We start from the raw sequence: 15,039 nt of genomic DNA on the forward strand, positions 1-15,039 counted from the left end.
ATAATTTTTTTTAATTTTATAAAGAGTATAATATAATTATAGATGCTCAATCTTAATTTTTAACTTTTAGTGATTATTTAATATTATTTTTATTTTTATTTTATTATAATTATTTTTATAATTATAGATTTTAAATTTAAATAATAAAATTATATTTAATTATAAATATTTTTATTTAATCGTGTTAAATGTGTTAATCGTGTTGAACGTGTTATTAATCGTGTCGTATCGTATATTAACACGTTTAATAAACGTGTTAATCGTGTCGTATCGTGTTACACGTGTATTAAATATGTACGTGTACGTATTTCAAATTTAAAATACGAATGTTAATCGTGTCGTGTTCGTATTTAACCTTAACGTGTTTCGTGTTTAATTGTGTTTGATAATTTTACGACACGTTAACATGAATTGCCAAATCTAATTTCATGTATACTTTTAATTTTCAAGCACTTTCCCGTTCATCTTCTCAGCTATACCTTCAATTTCATACTAGTGGTGATTGGAGACATTGGAAAGTGAAATGTATGGGGAACAAGTTGTCACTCACATGTATGCAGATGTGTTCCCCAATTACTGCAGGGTTAAACTGTGAGTGTCGATCCGACGCCTTGAAAAGCTGCCTGGAAGGCTGGAACAATGTTCTGTCCATAATGTTCCTATTATTACAATGTAAAGAAGCATGTGAAGCAGATAGTTAAACTCAAAATTTCATGATTAACAACTTTTTTCCAACTATAACATTAATTACCATGGTTGCTCATAATCATGAGCGCCATCTAAATTGAGATAAAGACCTAATTAAGCAATTCCAATTTAGACAGGGAAAACTGGGTATCTTCTTTTTCACTCCATTTCCCCTTTGAGCTAAACAGGTTAGGTTTTGAATGCTGCGTTTTAATGTAAAATGAAGATCAACAGAGAAACTTTTGTGGATGGGAATATTTCCCACGTGGAAGCTTCCACCGTTAGCCGCCAAGGAACACGAAGCCATCTCATCTCTTCAACCAAATTCCCTAAACCCACACCACACACTATTATCTTCATCTATCTTCTTATATTCACCTCATTTTCATTCCTTTAATACCCAAAATGCCATTCATTTTAAATGTTGTAAACCTTACAGAATATCCTCTAGTTTTCTTGGGAGGCCTAATTTCGGGAATTCACCAATTCTGATGATTGTTTGTAAGGCTGAAGTTGGATAATCCAGTTATTAGGGAGATGGGAACTTGAGCTTGAGCTTCTATTTTCCTTAACAATTTTTTGAAGTTTCAGCTTCTCATTTAACATTTGAAAACAAGGCCAAAAGAAACAAAACAGTACTGGAAATGACATGTTCTCTTGCTTCACCACAGCCTTGTAAATTATAAGCTCCGTATTCTGAATTCCTCTCTTCCTAGGCCTCATTATCTATGATGTGATGGAGATGTAGACATGATCATGATAAAATTCCTTCAGTCTCTGCCATGGTGGATCTTGATCAGGAGGAAACTGCACCCTCCAGTCTTAACATGTCCTCTAAAAAGAAGGAGCTTCTGTCCACAGCCATGAAGAGAACCAGCGAGTGGTATGATTAGAACCTTTGTTTTATAAGCAGGGATTCATTTTTGTAACTGACTCCTTAAATTGCTTTTCAGATAGGAAAAAGAAATAAAACGAAAAAGATAAGGACACTGAAGTTGATAACTTGATTCTTTTTCCAGGATTTTCTCTCAGGAGATTCCCAGTGATGTCACTGTTCAAGTTGGGGGAGCTTCTTTTTCACTGCACAAGGTAGAATTCAAGTGCTTCAAATTCCTATGTTCCTTTTGAAACGTATCATTCCATTGCTATTCAAGAGAATAACTAACAGCCATAACATGTGGTATATTTAAATAGCATTTAAAGCCATTCTATATGTCTGGGGAAACGTAGAGGCTCAACTGAATCTACCATGTATCCACAAAACAAACCAACGTAGAGAAGCAGCAGGAATTTAGCATCTAGTTCTAGTTTTGTTAATGACAGAGTTGTGTAATTTTGAAACTTATTTTCTACTTCAATTGCAGTTTCCCTTAGTCTCTAAGTGTGGATTCATAAGGAAAGTGGTATCAGAATCCAATGATGCTGATGTTTCAGTCATAGAAATTCCTGATGTTCCGGGTGGAGCAGATTCATTTGAACTTGCAGCTAAATTCTGTTATGGGATAAATTTTGAGATAAGCACAGAAAACATTGCCATGCTACGATGTGCGGCAGAGTATCTTGAGATGACTGAGGACTATGCGGTTGGAAACCTTGTGGGAAGAACCGAAGCCTACTTGAATGAAGTGGCACTTAAGAGTCTAGCAGGAGCAGTTTCTGTGTTACATACGTCAGAAAACCTACTCCCCCTTGCAGAGAAAGTTAAATTGGTGAGCCGGTGCATAGATGCGATAGCATATTTAGCTTGCAAAGAGAGCCAGTTTTGTATGTCTGGCAGGTCCGAGAGTGGCAATGAGAGTGCAATTTCTTCAACAATTTCTAACTCGAAACCTATTGTTGACTGGTGGGCTGAAGATTTAGCTGTTCTTAGAATTGACATCTTCCAAAGGGTTCTGGTTGCAATGATAGCAAGAGGGTTTAAACAATATGCTCTTGGTCCTGTGCTTATGCTTTATGCACAGAAAGCTCTTAGAGGTTTGGTGAGACCCCATACCAACAAAATTGACTTGTTTACCTGATATGCTTAATGTCTAAACCGCGGACTCCTTTTTCATGCAGGAAATATTTGGAAAGGGGAGGAAGAAAATTGAGCCACGACAAGAACATGAGAAGAGGGTTGTCTTAGAAACCATTGTGAGTCTTCTGCCAAGGGAGAAAAATGCTATGTCTGTAAGCTTTCTATCTGTGCTGCTTCGTGCAGCAATATACCTCGAAACAACTGTTGCTTGTCGACTTGATTTAGAGAAAAGGATGGCCTTGCAATTAGGACAGGCTGTTTTGGATGATCTCTTGATTCCCTCCTATTCTTTTACTGGGGATACTTTGTTTGATGTAGACACGGTACAGCGGATCATGATGAATTACCTAGAATATGAAACTGAAGGGACCCATTTTGGCTACAAAGAAGAAGATGAGTATATTTCTCCTCCACCAAGTGATATGGAAAGGGTGGGAAAGCTAATGGAGAGCTATCTAGCTGAGATAGCCTCTGACCGCAATCTATCTGTCTCAAAATTCATTGGCCTCGCTGAACTCATTCCAGAACAATCGAGGGTAACAGAGGATGGGATGTATAGAGCCATAGATATCTACCTCAAGGTACATTCTCTTTTACATAGTAATTATCCTCATCTTAAAAATCTGCTGCAACTTCGTACTTATTCATAACTATGATTAGTTAGTTATTATGCATGCTAAGCTTGTATGAATACTTAAAAGAATACCATTTTCCACCACTATTCATACTTTATATGGCAAATATTTGTAATTTTTCAAATTATCACCTGTTTCTGAAAAACATGCTTCGTATATTTTAAAGCAAGTTCTTTGCATATTCTAAATTGCCTTAGTGCAACCCTGTAATGCCTAAGTTTACCATGCTAGCTATTTCAAGACTTTGAACGCATCCGGAAGTAATGATTTTGTAGCATTCTCATACAAGATATATTACTAGCAAGATTCTAAAATTTCCAATATGATTGGCAATGTTAAAGAACTTTTTGATCCACAAGTGAAACTGCTTTGTCACTGTTGGAAGTATCAATGGCACTCTTTAGCTTCCCTTGCTTTTCCCTTCTTTACATGGATGAATAGTTCTCTACTATCTCTTTCTCGCTAAATAGTTCTCTTGGATTGCTTTATGGAATGCTTTATTTTTTTCCACCTTTTGATAATAATTGACAGGCTCACCCCACTATATCTGACTTGGAGAGGAAGAAAGTTTGCAGCTTGATGGATTGCCAGAAACTCTCTCGGGAGGCCTGTGCTCATGCTGCTCAGAACGACCGTCTTCCGGTCCAGACCGTGGTTCAAGTACTTTACTATGAGCAACAACGCCTTCGAGATGTCATGAACGGAAGCATCTCAAGTGGAGATTCCCCTGCCATTTCTTCCAGAGTGAATTTATACACCGCAGATATCCACCCAGTTTCAGATGAACTTTCGAGCTTAAAAAGAGAGAATGAGGACCTGAAACTAGAGCTGGTGAAAATGAAAATGAGATTGAAAGAAATAGAAAAATCATCATCAGTTAAATCAGCAGTAAGCAGTCCTATGGGAATTATTCTGCCATCATCTGATAAGCCGCCTTTGCCAAGAAAATCATTCATGAATTCAGTTTCTAAGAAACTTGGACGGCTTTATCCTTTTGTGCGCTCTGATGGAGTTTCACCTTCCAGTGCCAAAGGTCGAACAAGACCCAGCAAAGATAGGCGGCACTCCATATCTTGACACATGGGGGTTGTCTCTATCAGTACTTAGTGTCTTTGTTGCTTTAAGGCTTGAGAAAACTTATAGCTGTCCTTTGTTTTTTTTCTTCCTTCTTTGGGGTGCGTCATTTCTTGGACCCCTTCTATATCTGCTCCTTTTGTGTGGTGTTCCTGTAAATAATATCATCTTTATGTTTGATAAGCACATTATACGAAGGATGGTAATAGGAAGTGGTATAATCATGGAGGTTTTTTGCCACTTGAAAGGCTACTTATATGTAGCTGGGATGAAGACATAGCATAGTCAAAGCAGTCGCCTCTTCTCTCCCAAGGAGATCCTGACTTCAAATTTTCCCTTCTCCCAAATTTCTTTTCTGTTTTGAAAATAGATAAGGGAAAAATGACATTTCTCTGTGGCTGTAGCTTAATTAAGCTTTGAAGTACAAAAACACAAAAAGCTTTCAGCTGTTTGAAATATAATTCGGTGTTGGGATTCAGAAATAATTATATTTTCCATCTGGATATCAAGAAGAACAAAAAGAGAGGATTTAAACATACAAGTAATTAGGGAAATTTAATTTTATGAATTCAGTCTTTCCTAATCCTAATCCAAAGGAAGCAACTCAAAGAAAAATGCATGTGGCAATATTATTTCTACTTATACTCCCTAGACTCATACTGCCTAAGAGGTTTAAAATAAACAGCATGTTGTATTGACAAGTCTCCTGGAGAAAAGAAAAGAAGAGAAAATCGTTTGCCTCTTTGAGGACATTTGAACTCAAACAAATTACCATCTTAAATTCACCCCAATTCTAAGACAGACCATATGTACTGGCAATACAGAGTGTGGGGTCTGTATCTAAATTATTGACACCTTTTGGATAAAGAACTTTGGAAAAGCAAGTGTAGCTTAAGGGACAGGCTAGCAGTTGCACATGTTGTCCGCGGCAAAACATCAGTGACATTAAAAGATGGTTCTCAAATATTCAAGATTTCATGTTTTTCAGACTTTCTGTAGGTAGGCATAATTGTTCATTGCATGACAGGCCTGATTCTTGTAGAGTAGTTTCAGCTGCCCCAGATACCAGATAGTAAAAGGAAAAAAAGAAAAGAAAATAAGCTAATAGAATTTTAGGTGCTGTGTGGAATATAATAAGTATTGGATAGAACTCAACACAAAACAATTCTTTCACTGATCTCGAAGGTAAATAATTTGCTTCATATGCTGATTTCTGGAATCTGGTTTGATCCATGATGGCAATTTGGCAAATATGCTTCCAGGGAAATCATGTATGGAGCTCTGTTTCCAAGAGCACAACAACCCCATATGACATCGGCCTGCTTTTTTTTTTTTTTTTGAGATTCACTTGGTCTCCTGACGACCTGCTTTGTTGTATCTTTTCCCTTTCTTCAAAAACAATGCTGAACTAATGCTGTTATACCATCTGCTAATACTCAATCTGAACATATGAACAGAGTAACTGTTTGCAAAGAAAAAAAAATTGCAGAAATGTGCCAGAAATCTCTTTTTGGGATCAAACTTGCACTTTTAAATGTTGCATCCTTCAACCTAAGTCCCCTTTGACAAACTTTTACAGATGAGAATAGTCTTGTTAAACCATAAAAAGTCTTGTAGATTTTAAACTAAAAGAATGGTTATATGGCAAGGTTAATCAAATCAAAAAGAACAACAAAGTTGTGCTTGTACTTAAAGTCTTCTAAAGTGGGACATGAAAGGATTGACTGATTGAAAAGCTGAGCTCAACAAAATATCAAGGCAATATGTATAGTAGTGGGTTTTGCAAGTCAGGGAATCAAGTGATCTTTACAAAAGACTCCATCACCCATTTTGCTAAAAAAAAACTAAGCAGAAACTTCCACACAAACATCAATCACAGAAACTTAGCCGATAAGAAGCAGTCTAAAATCTAATCATATCGACTTGCAAGATATTTTCTTTCTTTTTTTTCAAGTTATATTCATACTTAAAACTTGATAAAGCCAAGGAGGCTGTTTTAGCCTCTCCTGTCTCAATTGTTCTTCAAGATCAATATTGTTTTTACTTCCACTTTGGTACCCCAATGTCATGTCAGTGACCTGGAAGAGTCCCAGCTGATCACGGCCACTTAATTCTCCTGTTGTTGTATTTGTCTTCCGTTTGGTCATGGAACTTGTCCTGTTCATATGACTGGATTCAGTGGAAGAAGAAGAGAAGCTTGGTCCAGAATCCGAAGTTGGAGGAGTCCCATGTTTCCTCCTCGGCACGTACCTTGTGGGCCCTAACGTCAGCTCAATCTCGCTCTCATCTATGACCTCTAACATTCGGTTACCATGATCTGCTTCTGCAATATTGTATTCTTCAGCCGGACGTTCCAAGTCAAGTCTCATTCTTGAATTCTGATGCATATTTCCATGGTGATCATTCTGTAAGAAGCCTCCGTTGTGCCTGCCGTTCTCAATGCTCTTCATCAATGTCTTTTGGATTCGATATAGACGATGGAGCTCGTAGACCTGAAATATTGCTTCAGGTTTAGAACAACAAATACTGTATGACAGATGAAGATAAAGTAAATAAATATAGCAGAAAAAAAGTAAGAGATAAGGGCATACACCTGCTCTTTGAATGTTTCTTCATGTTTTAACATTGCCATCCTCATACACTCCTTATCGTACGGCCTAAGAAGCTTCTCCATCGGAAATCAATCAATGTTGCCTGTGCAATGTGCAAAATTGGTTATATCCCAAGATATCCAAGGATAAATAGAGTTGAAATTGGCAATCCCTTTCTCTCCAATAAATTTGCTCAAAAAGCAGATCACATATCTACTCTGATGCCCAATCACCTTTCAGTACTCCACCTGTTAAATGAGGGAAAAATTGCAAAAATATTAAAAAGCTGAGAAACCTTTGATTGGTGATGGATTGTTTGCATTCACAGTTGAAAGGGATGAAGGCATTAATGTTTCCAACACTAGTATGAAAGTATGATAACATCAACTACTTTTAGTATAATTTGTCTGCTTGTTCACATGTTTTTGGGCCACAATGATAATCTTCCATACAAAATATCTTTCATTATGCAGCCTTGTCTATGGTGCATACAGCATATATATCACATGTGGCTTCAATGCTCTTTCCCACATGTTCCACCCCCCGGACTTATCTTTTTTTCCCTCTTGGTATTAGTCTTAATTATCTCAATACTTCTTTTCTGGTTAATAAATACTTCTTAATTATCCAATCCTACATTACCTTTTTATAACGACATTTTCCTCCATCTAAAGGGATCTTCTGGTTAACTCAACACTGACATATACCATTTGATTCCAGTGATGAATTCTATATTACCTTTTTAAATTTATTCAAGCCAAACATTCATGATTCCATTGATGAATTCTAGCTTTCTGAGATATATATATATATATCAATTTGTTAAATGAAATTAAATACATTCTATATATATGAAATTTAGTTAAAGCATCCAAATTAAGATCAGAAGTTTTGAATATGCAGATACTATGACTGGAGAAGAGAAAAGGAGTTCAGAAAATCCGTTCTTTAAGAAGAAAACATCATGCAAATATGAAAGCCGCAGGTGATTATGTATAGTAAGATGATGGTTGTCATGTTGAATGGAAATTCTTAAAGAATCCTTTTGAGATGTATGAACCTGTGAGATTCCAAATGCATCGACGATAATTGAACCTCTAAAGAAATCCCTACTATATCAAAGTTAATGTTCTGAATCTTCTCTTTTATTCTCTTCTTGCAATGAATTCATGCATGAGAAAAGAAAAAAGGGTGGTAAGAAATTGAAGAGAGCATATATTCTGACCTGTTAAGAGACTGATCAAGAGCAAGAAGATCTCAGCCTTTTGTAGCAAACTAGTTGCAGAAGAAAAGAAGCAAAAGAAAAGGGAACTGTGGTTTGCAAGGAAAGGGGAGAAAGGCGAAAAGCTAGCGACTAACTCTCCTCTCGAACCTCAACTAGAGCCACAGCCTGGTTTGACAGAGAACGAAGACGACCTTGCCCTCACATTCCCCATCAGTATATACTGCAGAGAAGTTTAAATAAAAAATATAAAAAAACTGAAGTAAGAATTTAAGATTCTCTCTTTCGCACAGAAACCAAAGTGGTTGCTGCATCTGGGGTTTGAGGCATGCCAAACAAATCCCAGTCCCTTAGCCAATGCCGTTTAAGTTTTGTGAAAGAGATGCCTCAGACAGGTCCAGCAATGCATTTATATAATATTAGATATAATAATAATCAAAACATATATATGCATAGATATATACTCTAATTCTGGATATCGACATTTCTATAATGGTTTGAGGATCACAAGGCCCTAGCACTTGTCCAGACAATCATCAAAATAAACAGCTTAGCTTGCTAAGGTGAATCACATGCACCCAAGAATTCTATATCCCTAGTAACAGTTGTCTCTCAATTATTATGCTTAACAAATTTCTTTTACATATTTTGTGCTAGTAGAAACTGATATGAAGGAGCTTAAGGTGGCGTCTCCTGGCCCGCAGACAATTAGATCCCTACCGTACGATAAGTGGGTAACCCTCTTAAAAAACCTATCTCAAAAGTTAAAGACTGGCCACAGGATCTCAAATCCAACAGTGCAGAAACTTAAAGATCTTGATTCTTAAATTATATATATATATATATATATATATATATGTATCAGATATATCCCAAATAGAAAAATAGGCAAGCCAAATCTTGAAGACTTTGAAACTTATTACATTTTATATTATTGTTACAAGAATTGGTGAGGCAGAGGCATGAAAGATCATGGATTTTATCTGTGCAATTGTGGTATAGGTATAAATAAAGATGGGATCATTGGATCTGAGTTGTTGGATTCTATTTCACCCCACACCAATGAAAGACCCCAACACAATGATTATAGCCGTTTATTGGCCATGTGAGGGGGGTTGTTGGGAAATCAATCAACCATCGGACGGTCCAGATGACTGGACCCCATTCTCAAGAAGGAAAAAAAAAAAAAGAAATGGTACACATTAAATGTACTTGTATAAATCTTTTTATAATAATTTTTATGGCAAATGGTTATGGATAGATCTTTTATCTTTCTTCTATATGGGGCAAAAAGAAATGAGTTCATAGAACTTGGAAAAAGCTAAATATATTAAATATATTTGTCACTGTTACGTTATAGCTGTACATAGTACAGGCTGGAAGAGGATCATCCAGGACCATATAAATGGAGATAAATGGATTTGGTTCTCAGCAGCAATCAGAACAGTAGCTTTTTTCCAAAATAGAAAAAAAAAAAAACCCTTCAAATGTAACCAAAAATGAAATCCATGTCCCCCATTCTTATCATGAGGGAAAAAAATATTGATCACATCATCACATGCATGCTGGCCTCATTTTATAAAAGCTCTCTCTCTCTCTCTCTCTGACTCAGTTGTGGAATGTGATAATGAATTATGCATTATACAAGAAAGTTTGTTCAAGAAAAGGAAAAATAAAAAAAATAAAAACTTTTGGAGAGAGAAGGGTTGAGAGAGTGACATGGAAGCACGCGTTGCCGGTGAGGGGAGGTGCAACCGTATGGGGCGGTGGGTCCATTGGGGTTGCTGAAAAGGCTGAACCAAGGGGGGAGAGGGCCCGTGTTGCCATTTGGTCCCACCTTGAAAAGGAAATTTTACAACAAAAAAATAATAATAATAATCACTCCGACAGTCCTACTACATTAAAGAAGAAAAAGAAAAGGCAAAGAAAAACAAAAGAATTGTCAAAATTTTCAGTTCATCACAGTCTCAGTACTACAGAATTTAGTCAGGGAGAGATAGGGTACAGGTTACATGCAACTGCAGGCATTTTCTTTTCATTTTTTAGTTGTTCCCCACACCACCAAAGGCCACTTTGTGTTACACGATTTCAAAACATGACTCACTTAGGAATCTGATTTGCTGCCATTTCTGTTCCTGCATGTCCTCCCTGGATCTTTGAGCTTAGCTTAGGTTTATGAGATATGACACATCCAAATCTGAGTCACCATATTAAACTCTATTTCAGGAAAACGTGTCATCTGCTGTTAATCAAGAAAGATCTATATATATATAGCCAGAAATTTGGGGTTTTATTGCGTTTACGACTTTTTGCATCTGAAAAAAAAAAAAAAGGAATTAAACAGAAAAAGAGGAATCATCATTGATTCAAAGAATAGAAACATTTTGCAAACAAAAAGTGTTGATATTCTTGGATTCAATCAGTTATCTAACATGCATAAGCGTTTTTGTTTTCTTTTATCCTGACATTCTATTTGATTTGATGACAGTGAAATTAAGGGGAAAACCAAAGCCATAAAACGTGAGAAACGGAGTGTGTCCGATGACCCCATCCTGTCGGATACATCCATTTCTAAACCAATAAGCTGCACGGTGCCAAAGAAAATATGATCTCCAATGGCTTTCCCATTGCCCCCATTTTCTAATTAAGGAAATGTCCGTAAATTATAAATTTTCTTATATCCGGATTAAACTTGTACTTATCTTTGGTAAATGTTGATTTGTTTGAAAAGTTATTTTATTATTAGGCCGAAAGTGAATTAATTATGGGGACTGTTGAGGTCCTTAATCATGGTTTTAAAATATTAAGAAGAGAAAGAGTTTTTTTAAAAAAAAGGGAAGTATTCTTCCTTAATAATAACACATTGGATCATGAGTTTGCAAAAATCTTTAATTTAACATTCCAATAAGAGACGTGACTATGTCATGACCCTTTTCTTCGTATTAAAAAACTAACGTATCGTCAGCTATTGAGAAGATCAAGAGTCACGATCATCTATCTTTGTGAAACATGAATTATTGGGTTTGGCTTTCATAATCACGAGTAAGTACAAAGATTAAAACTAAGTATTAATCAATCAGAATTATTAGCATTAAATTAATAAGAAAGATAATGATGAATGATGGTGGAATCTGAGAATCTACCCATTATTTAATGGTATTATGCAAACAATTTATTTATTTGCTTGCCCCCTTTGTTGTTGAAAAAGAATATGCAGTGTAAGTCAGTGGAACAACACGCCATGCTTCACCTTTTAAATTTTCAATTAACCGCAACTTCCACTTGGGGCATGTCGGGGGGCTACTCTATGCAAATTCAGAGAGCAACATAAATTTTGTTGCTAAAGTAGTATGAGTTTTCATTTTGAAAATTTCGAGTTTAAAATCTTAATATGAACAGTGAAATTTATAAGATAAAAGATTATCATTTTTATGTATAACTCGAGATCTTATTATAATAAAAGAATTTTTAAAAAATTAAGAGAATTTTTGTAGGTTGTCATGAACAGTAAATGAGCTAAGATATGTCACCCATAATTATGATAATAGATTTATAGATTGAATCATGTGCATTTGAAGTAGTGTTGTCTTGAAACTTGGAGAGATATATACCTAACTTCCTCCACTACTGCAGGAGCTATGTTCATGATGTAATGCTTGTCTGATGAAGTTCATCTAATTATTTCATTTCTCTATGCATGCATACTAGATTCTCTTATTTTATTTATTTAACTATTCAATTTTTTTCATTGTCTAGATTATTGTTCTGAAACTAGTAATTAGAACCTATTTTCCAAATTAATAATTAGGTTTTGTGCAGCTCGAGATACATATTTATATATATATTTGATTTAATGATAAATGAAAACATATATCTCTTACATAAAAAAATTGTTTCGAATTTCTTTTCTGAATAATAATAAAGAAAAAATATAGCTAGATTTTATCTTCTTTTTTTGTAAATATAATTAAATCATCAACCTTATATATGTTTAGTAAACGGTAGCCCCAGCGGTGACTTAAGGTTTGGATTAAGACATGAAATTGAAACAAATTAAAGGCATAAAGTTGAGCCGTTTAAGTTTATAAAGGGTCTTTGTCTTCATCACCACCAAGGCAAAAATCTGATTAATTGGGTTTATTATATGAATCTATTTTAATTACAAACCATGTATGTGTCAATCTTTTCCAACAAGTTTTGTCTCATGACCAGTTTCTATTCTGTAACAGGTGTTATGCCATATCATTTGATGCACTTCAACCAATTGAGTGGGTAATAATATTTTTTTTTTATTATTTTAAAATTAGGTTAAATAAGAAAGTTAAGCTCTAGGCCACACTGTTTGAGAGGTATATGATACATGAATTCTCTATTATTTCAACCACAAAATAATAATAATAATATATTAAATAAAAGGCAGTGATCATCATCACCAAGCCATACTATATTTTTGCAAAACATCGAATGGCATGGACTTAATTTTTGTCCACCAAACACCCTTGAGAAGAAGCTTTAATTAACTTCATATTAAGTCACACCCATTAGTGGTTTCAAAAGATGAATCCAATTTTGCTACAAAAGACAAATTCAAATAAAGAAAATTTGCTGCATGAACCAAAGAGTTCCATTGAATCATGGAAAATGAATCAAAAAGTAGTCTTAGTGGTCAAAGAAAGAATCCTTGCAGGATTCATTAATTACATTAAAAGAAAAAAAAAAACACCTTGGCATAGGCAGCAATGAAAAAAGGGCAAAGCAAAACCAATCGAGAAGTGTTTGAACAAATTACTTGATAAAAGGAGGAAACACTTTCTTCTTTCACCTCCAACACTCTCACTTTTTACCAAAAATTCAACACAGCATCTTCACCTAACAAGCAAGATATATACACTTGAAAGCACCCTTATCTGGTCCACAATTGGGAAAGGAAAAAATGTTAAAACTATTGCTTAAATGAAGCAAAAAATAATAATTATTGTGCAAGAAAAAAAAAAGTAATAATGCAATAAAAAAAAAAAAAGGCATGCAGAGTCGCTTGCATCACACAAAAAGAATCGTACAAATGGCTTTTTATGTAGTAGCTTAGCCTGAGGACAATGTGGACTCAAATTTCTTATCAACTTTATTATTATTATTATTATTACTATTTTGTTTTTGTTGTTTTAAGGAGGAATGGATGGGGCAGAAATTATCAATTTGGATATTTTGTCTCCATCCACTACTTTCTGTCATGTTCAGCTTAACCACACATTTCTTCTTGTTTAAAGTCATATATGGTCGCGTCTGTTTGTGACTGCAATTTAACATTTTGCATTGTTTTTTTGAGGATTTTAGATTCGATTGTAGGACCCCTTTTTGTGGCCCAAATATATATATATATATACACATTGAGGTCGCAATCATGTAACAGGGAGCAGAGAAAATTAGAAGAAAAGGGAATCGAAAGAAGGAATTGGTATGCTTTATTGTTTCGATATATTTGTATAATGCATGATATGTAACTCTGGGTTTACTGGTGGGTGGGTTTTGATCTCAAAATCTGAGCCCAGCTTCTCATCTTTTTCTGGCCGAATTGGTAACCTAACCCAAACTGATGCAGGCTGGGGGGATCCTTCATTGCCCAACTACAACAAATAGGTGGGCTGTGTAAATCTACAAGTCTAGGGGTACTAACACACTATCCTTTCTTTTGGTTTTGGCCTTTTCCGGATATGGTTGGCAGACGGAGTCCAGAAAATCAATATCATCATTTGGTTGCTTTCATTCATTGACTTTGGCACATCTGTTAAAGTAGCCACAATTCTATGGTTAATTTCATCCAATCGTCCTGGCTCCAGTCGAGCTTGAAAACGATAGGTGATGGAAACATGCTGAGTCTTTGTTTTTGGAAGTGGAGAGGTAAAGACGATTGAGAGAATCCTGAGATAGAATTCTTTCCTTTCGGAATAGAAATCGAAAGATATATCAAATTGCAGAAGAGGAATCCTGAGGAAAGTTGAATCTTGAACTTTTATCATTTTACATTTCATTGGGAGGTAACGAGCTTTAAAATCAAATGCTTCTAGCCTGGTTTCTTAACCAAACCTCAATTTTATAAACTCAAGTCAATAAGATGAATAGAAGCAAATTATACGGCATATTTTTTTCCTGTCAGAATTTATTTACTTCATTCCTTGGAAAAACCCCATAATTGACAGGAAGATTCTCTCTGTATCGCAAGGTTCCTTTGCCGCAGAAAATCAAGGCATTATCATTGGACAGCAGAGTTGAACTTTCAGTACTGAATCATAATTTCAATCAGATATTCGCTTAATTGTCATTATACAACAGGCTGACGGCTGAAATTGCCTTTCAACTCATCAGTAATTGCTCCCCAGCTGTGTATTCAACTATTCATAGTAGTTAAATCACCTTACGTAGCCAGTCATACATTTCCTAATGAAAAATTGACATTTCTGATTGCAATTTTCCTCAGAAAAAAAAATAGTTGATAGGAAACCTTGAACCAACCAGAACCAGCCAACTCTTCTAATCATTCAGCTCATCGTCACACCTTGTTGAAAGAAAGTTTTTCTTTTTCTTTCAAACTGAAGTACTATAACATGTGAGTGATACAGATCAGACCTTTAATTAGGATTACGGCAAAAAAAACAAAGGCCATGTTGGATGCTTCCGGTTCAAATTCAACTGACCACTATCCAACAATCCTTTGTGGGTTCATGACACCATTTTCGTTAAGGTTTTGGATTCGAGTCTAGACATTAAATTGAAGTGGAAAAAAAAAAGAAAGAGAGATTGCACCAGTCATCTATA

The 15,039-nt window shown here is 35.4% G+C and overlaps 2 protein-coding genes across 3 annotated transcripts; one reads left to right on the forward strand and one right to left on the reverse strand.

The window, feature by feature from the left end:
- On the forward strand, positions 1,263 to 4,653 carry LOC18611257 (BTB/POZ domain-containing protein At5g67385). The gene is made up of 5 exons (XM_018113832.1): positions 1,263 to 1,570; positions 1,707 to 1,776; positions 2,052 to 2,666; positions 2,746 to 3,285; positions 3,871 to 4,653. Exons 1-5 carry the CDS (start codon positions 1,470 to 1,472, stop codon positions 4,414 to 4,416), a joined length of 1,872 nt encoding a protein of 623 aa, XP_017969321.1. The 5' UTR covers positions 1,263 to 1,469; the 3' UTR covers positions 4,417 to 4,653.
- LOC18611258 lies at positions 6,073 to 8,672 on the reverse strand. Of its 2 annotated transcripts, XM_007047417.2 has the most exons (3): positions 8,230 to 8,672; positions 7,007 to 7,252; positions 6,073 to 6,905 (listed from the first exon to the last, which is right to left on the reverse strand). In XM_007047417.2, the coding sequence occupies exons 2-3, from the start codon at positions 7,085 to 7,087 to the stop codon at positions 6,363 to 6,365; spliced, it is 624 nt and encodes a 207-aa protein (XP_007047479.1). In that variant the 5' UTR covers positions 7,088 to 7,252; positions 8,230 to 8,672; the 3' UTR covers positions 6,073 to 6,362. The 2 variants fall into 2 exon arrangements, with proteins under 2 accessions (XP_007047479.1, XP_017973828.1); XM_018118339.1 differs by lacking the exon at positions 8,230 to 8,672 and having other exon boundaries at positions 7,005 to 7,252.

The sequence above is a fragment of the Theobroma cacao genome, chromosome 1 (genome assembly GCF_000208745.1).
Source record: "Theobroma cacao cultivar B97-61/B2 chromosome 1, Criollo_cocoa_genome_V2, whole genome shotgun sequence".
Taxonomy (NCBI): Eukaryota; Viridiplantae; Streptophyta; class Magnoliopsida; order Malvales; family Malvaceae; genus Theobroma; species Theobroma cacao.

What these genes read in the sequence shown, in the direction of transcription:
- LOC18611257 (XM_018113832.1), top strand. Translation starts at nt 1,470, where the DNA reads ATGGTGGATCTTGATCAGGAGGAAACTGCACCCTCCAGTCTTAACATG. An exon ending in AGAAAGCTCTTAGAGGTTTG is followed by an intron (nt 2,667 to 2,745) that starts GTGAGACCCCAT and finishes TTTTTCATGCAG; the next exon opens with GAAATATTTGGAAAGGGGAG. An exon ending in CCATAGATATCTACCTCAAG is followed by an intron (nt 3,286 to 3,870) that starts GTACATTCTCTT and finishes AATAATTGACAG; the next exon opens with GCTCACCCCACTATATCTGA.
- LOC18611258 (XM_007047417.2), bottom strand. Translation starts at nt 7,087, where the DNA reads ATGGAGAAGCTTCTTAGGCCGTACGATAAGGAGTGTATGAGGATGGCA. An exon ending in AAGAAACATTCAAAGAGCAG is followed by an intron (nt 6,906 to 7,006) that starts GTGTATGCCCTT and finishes GCAATATTTCAG; the next exon opens with GTCTACGAGCTCCATCGTCT.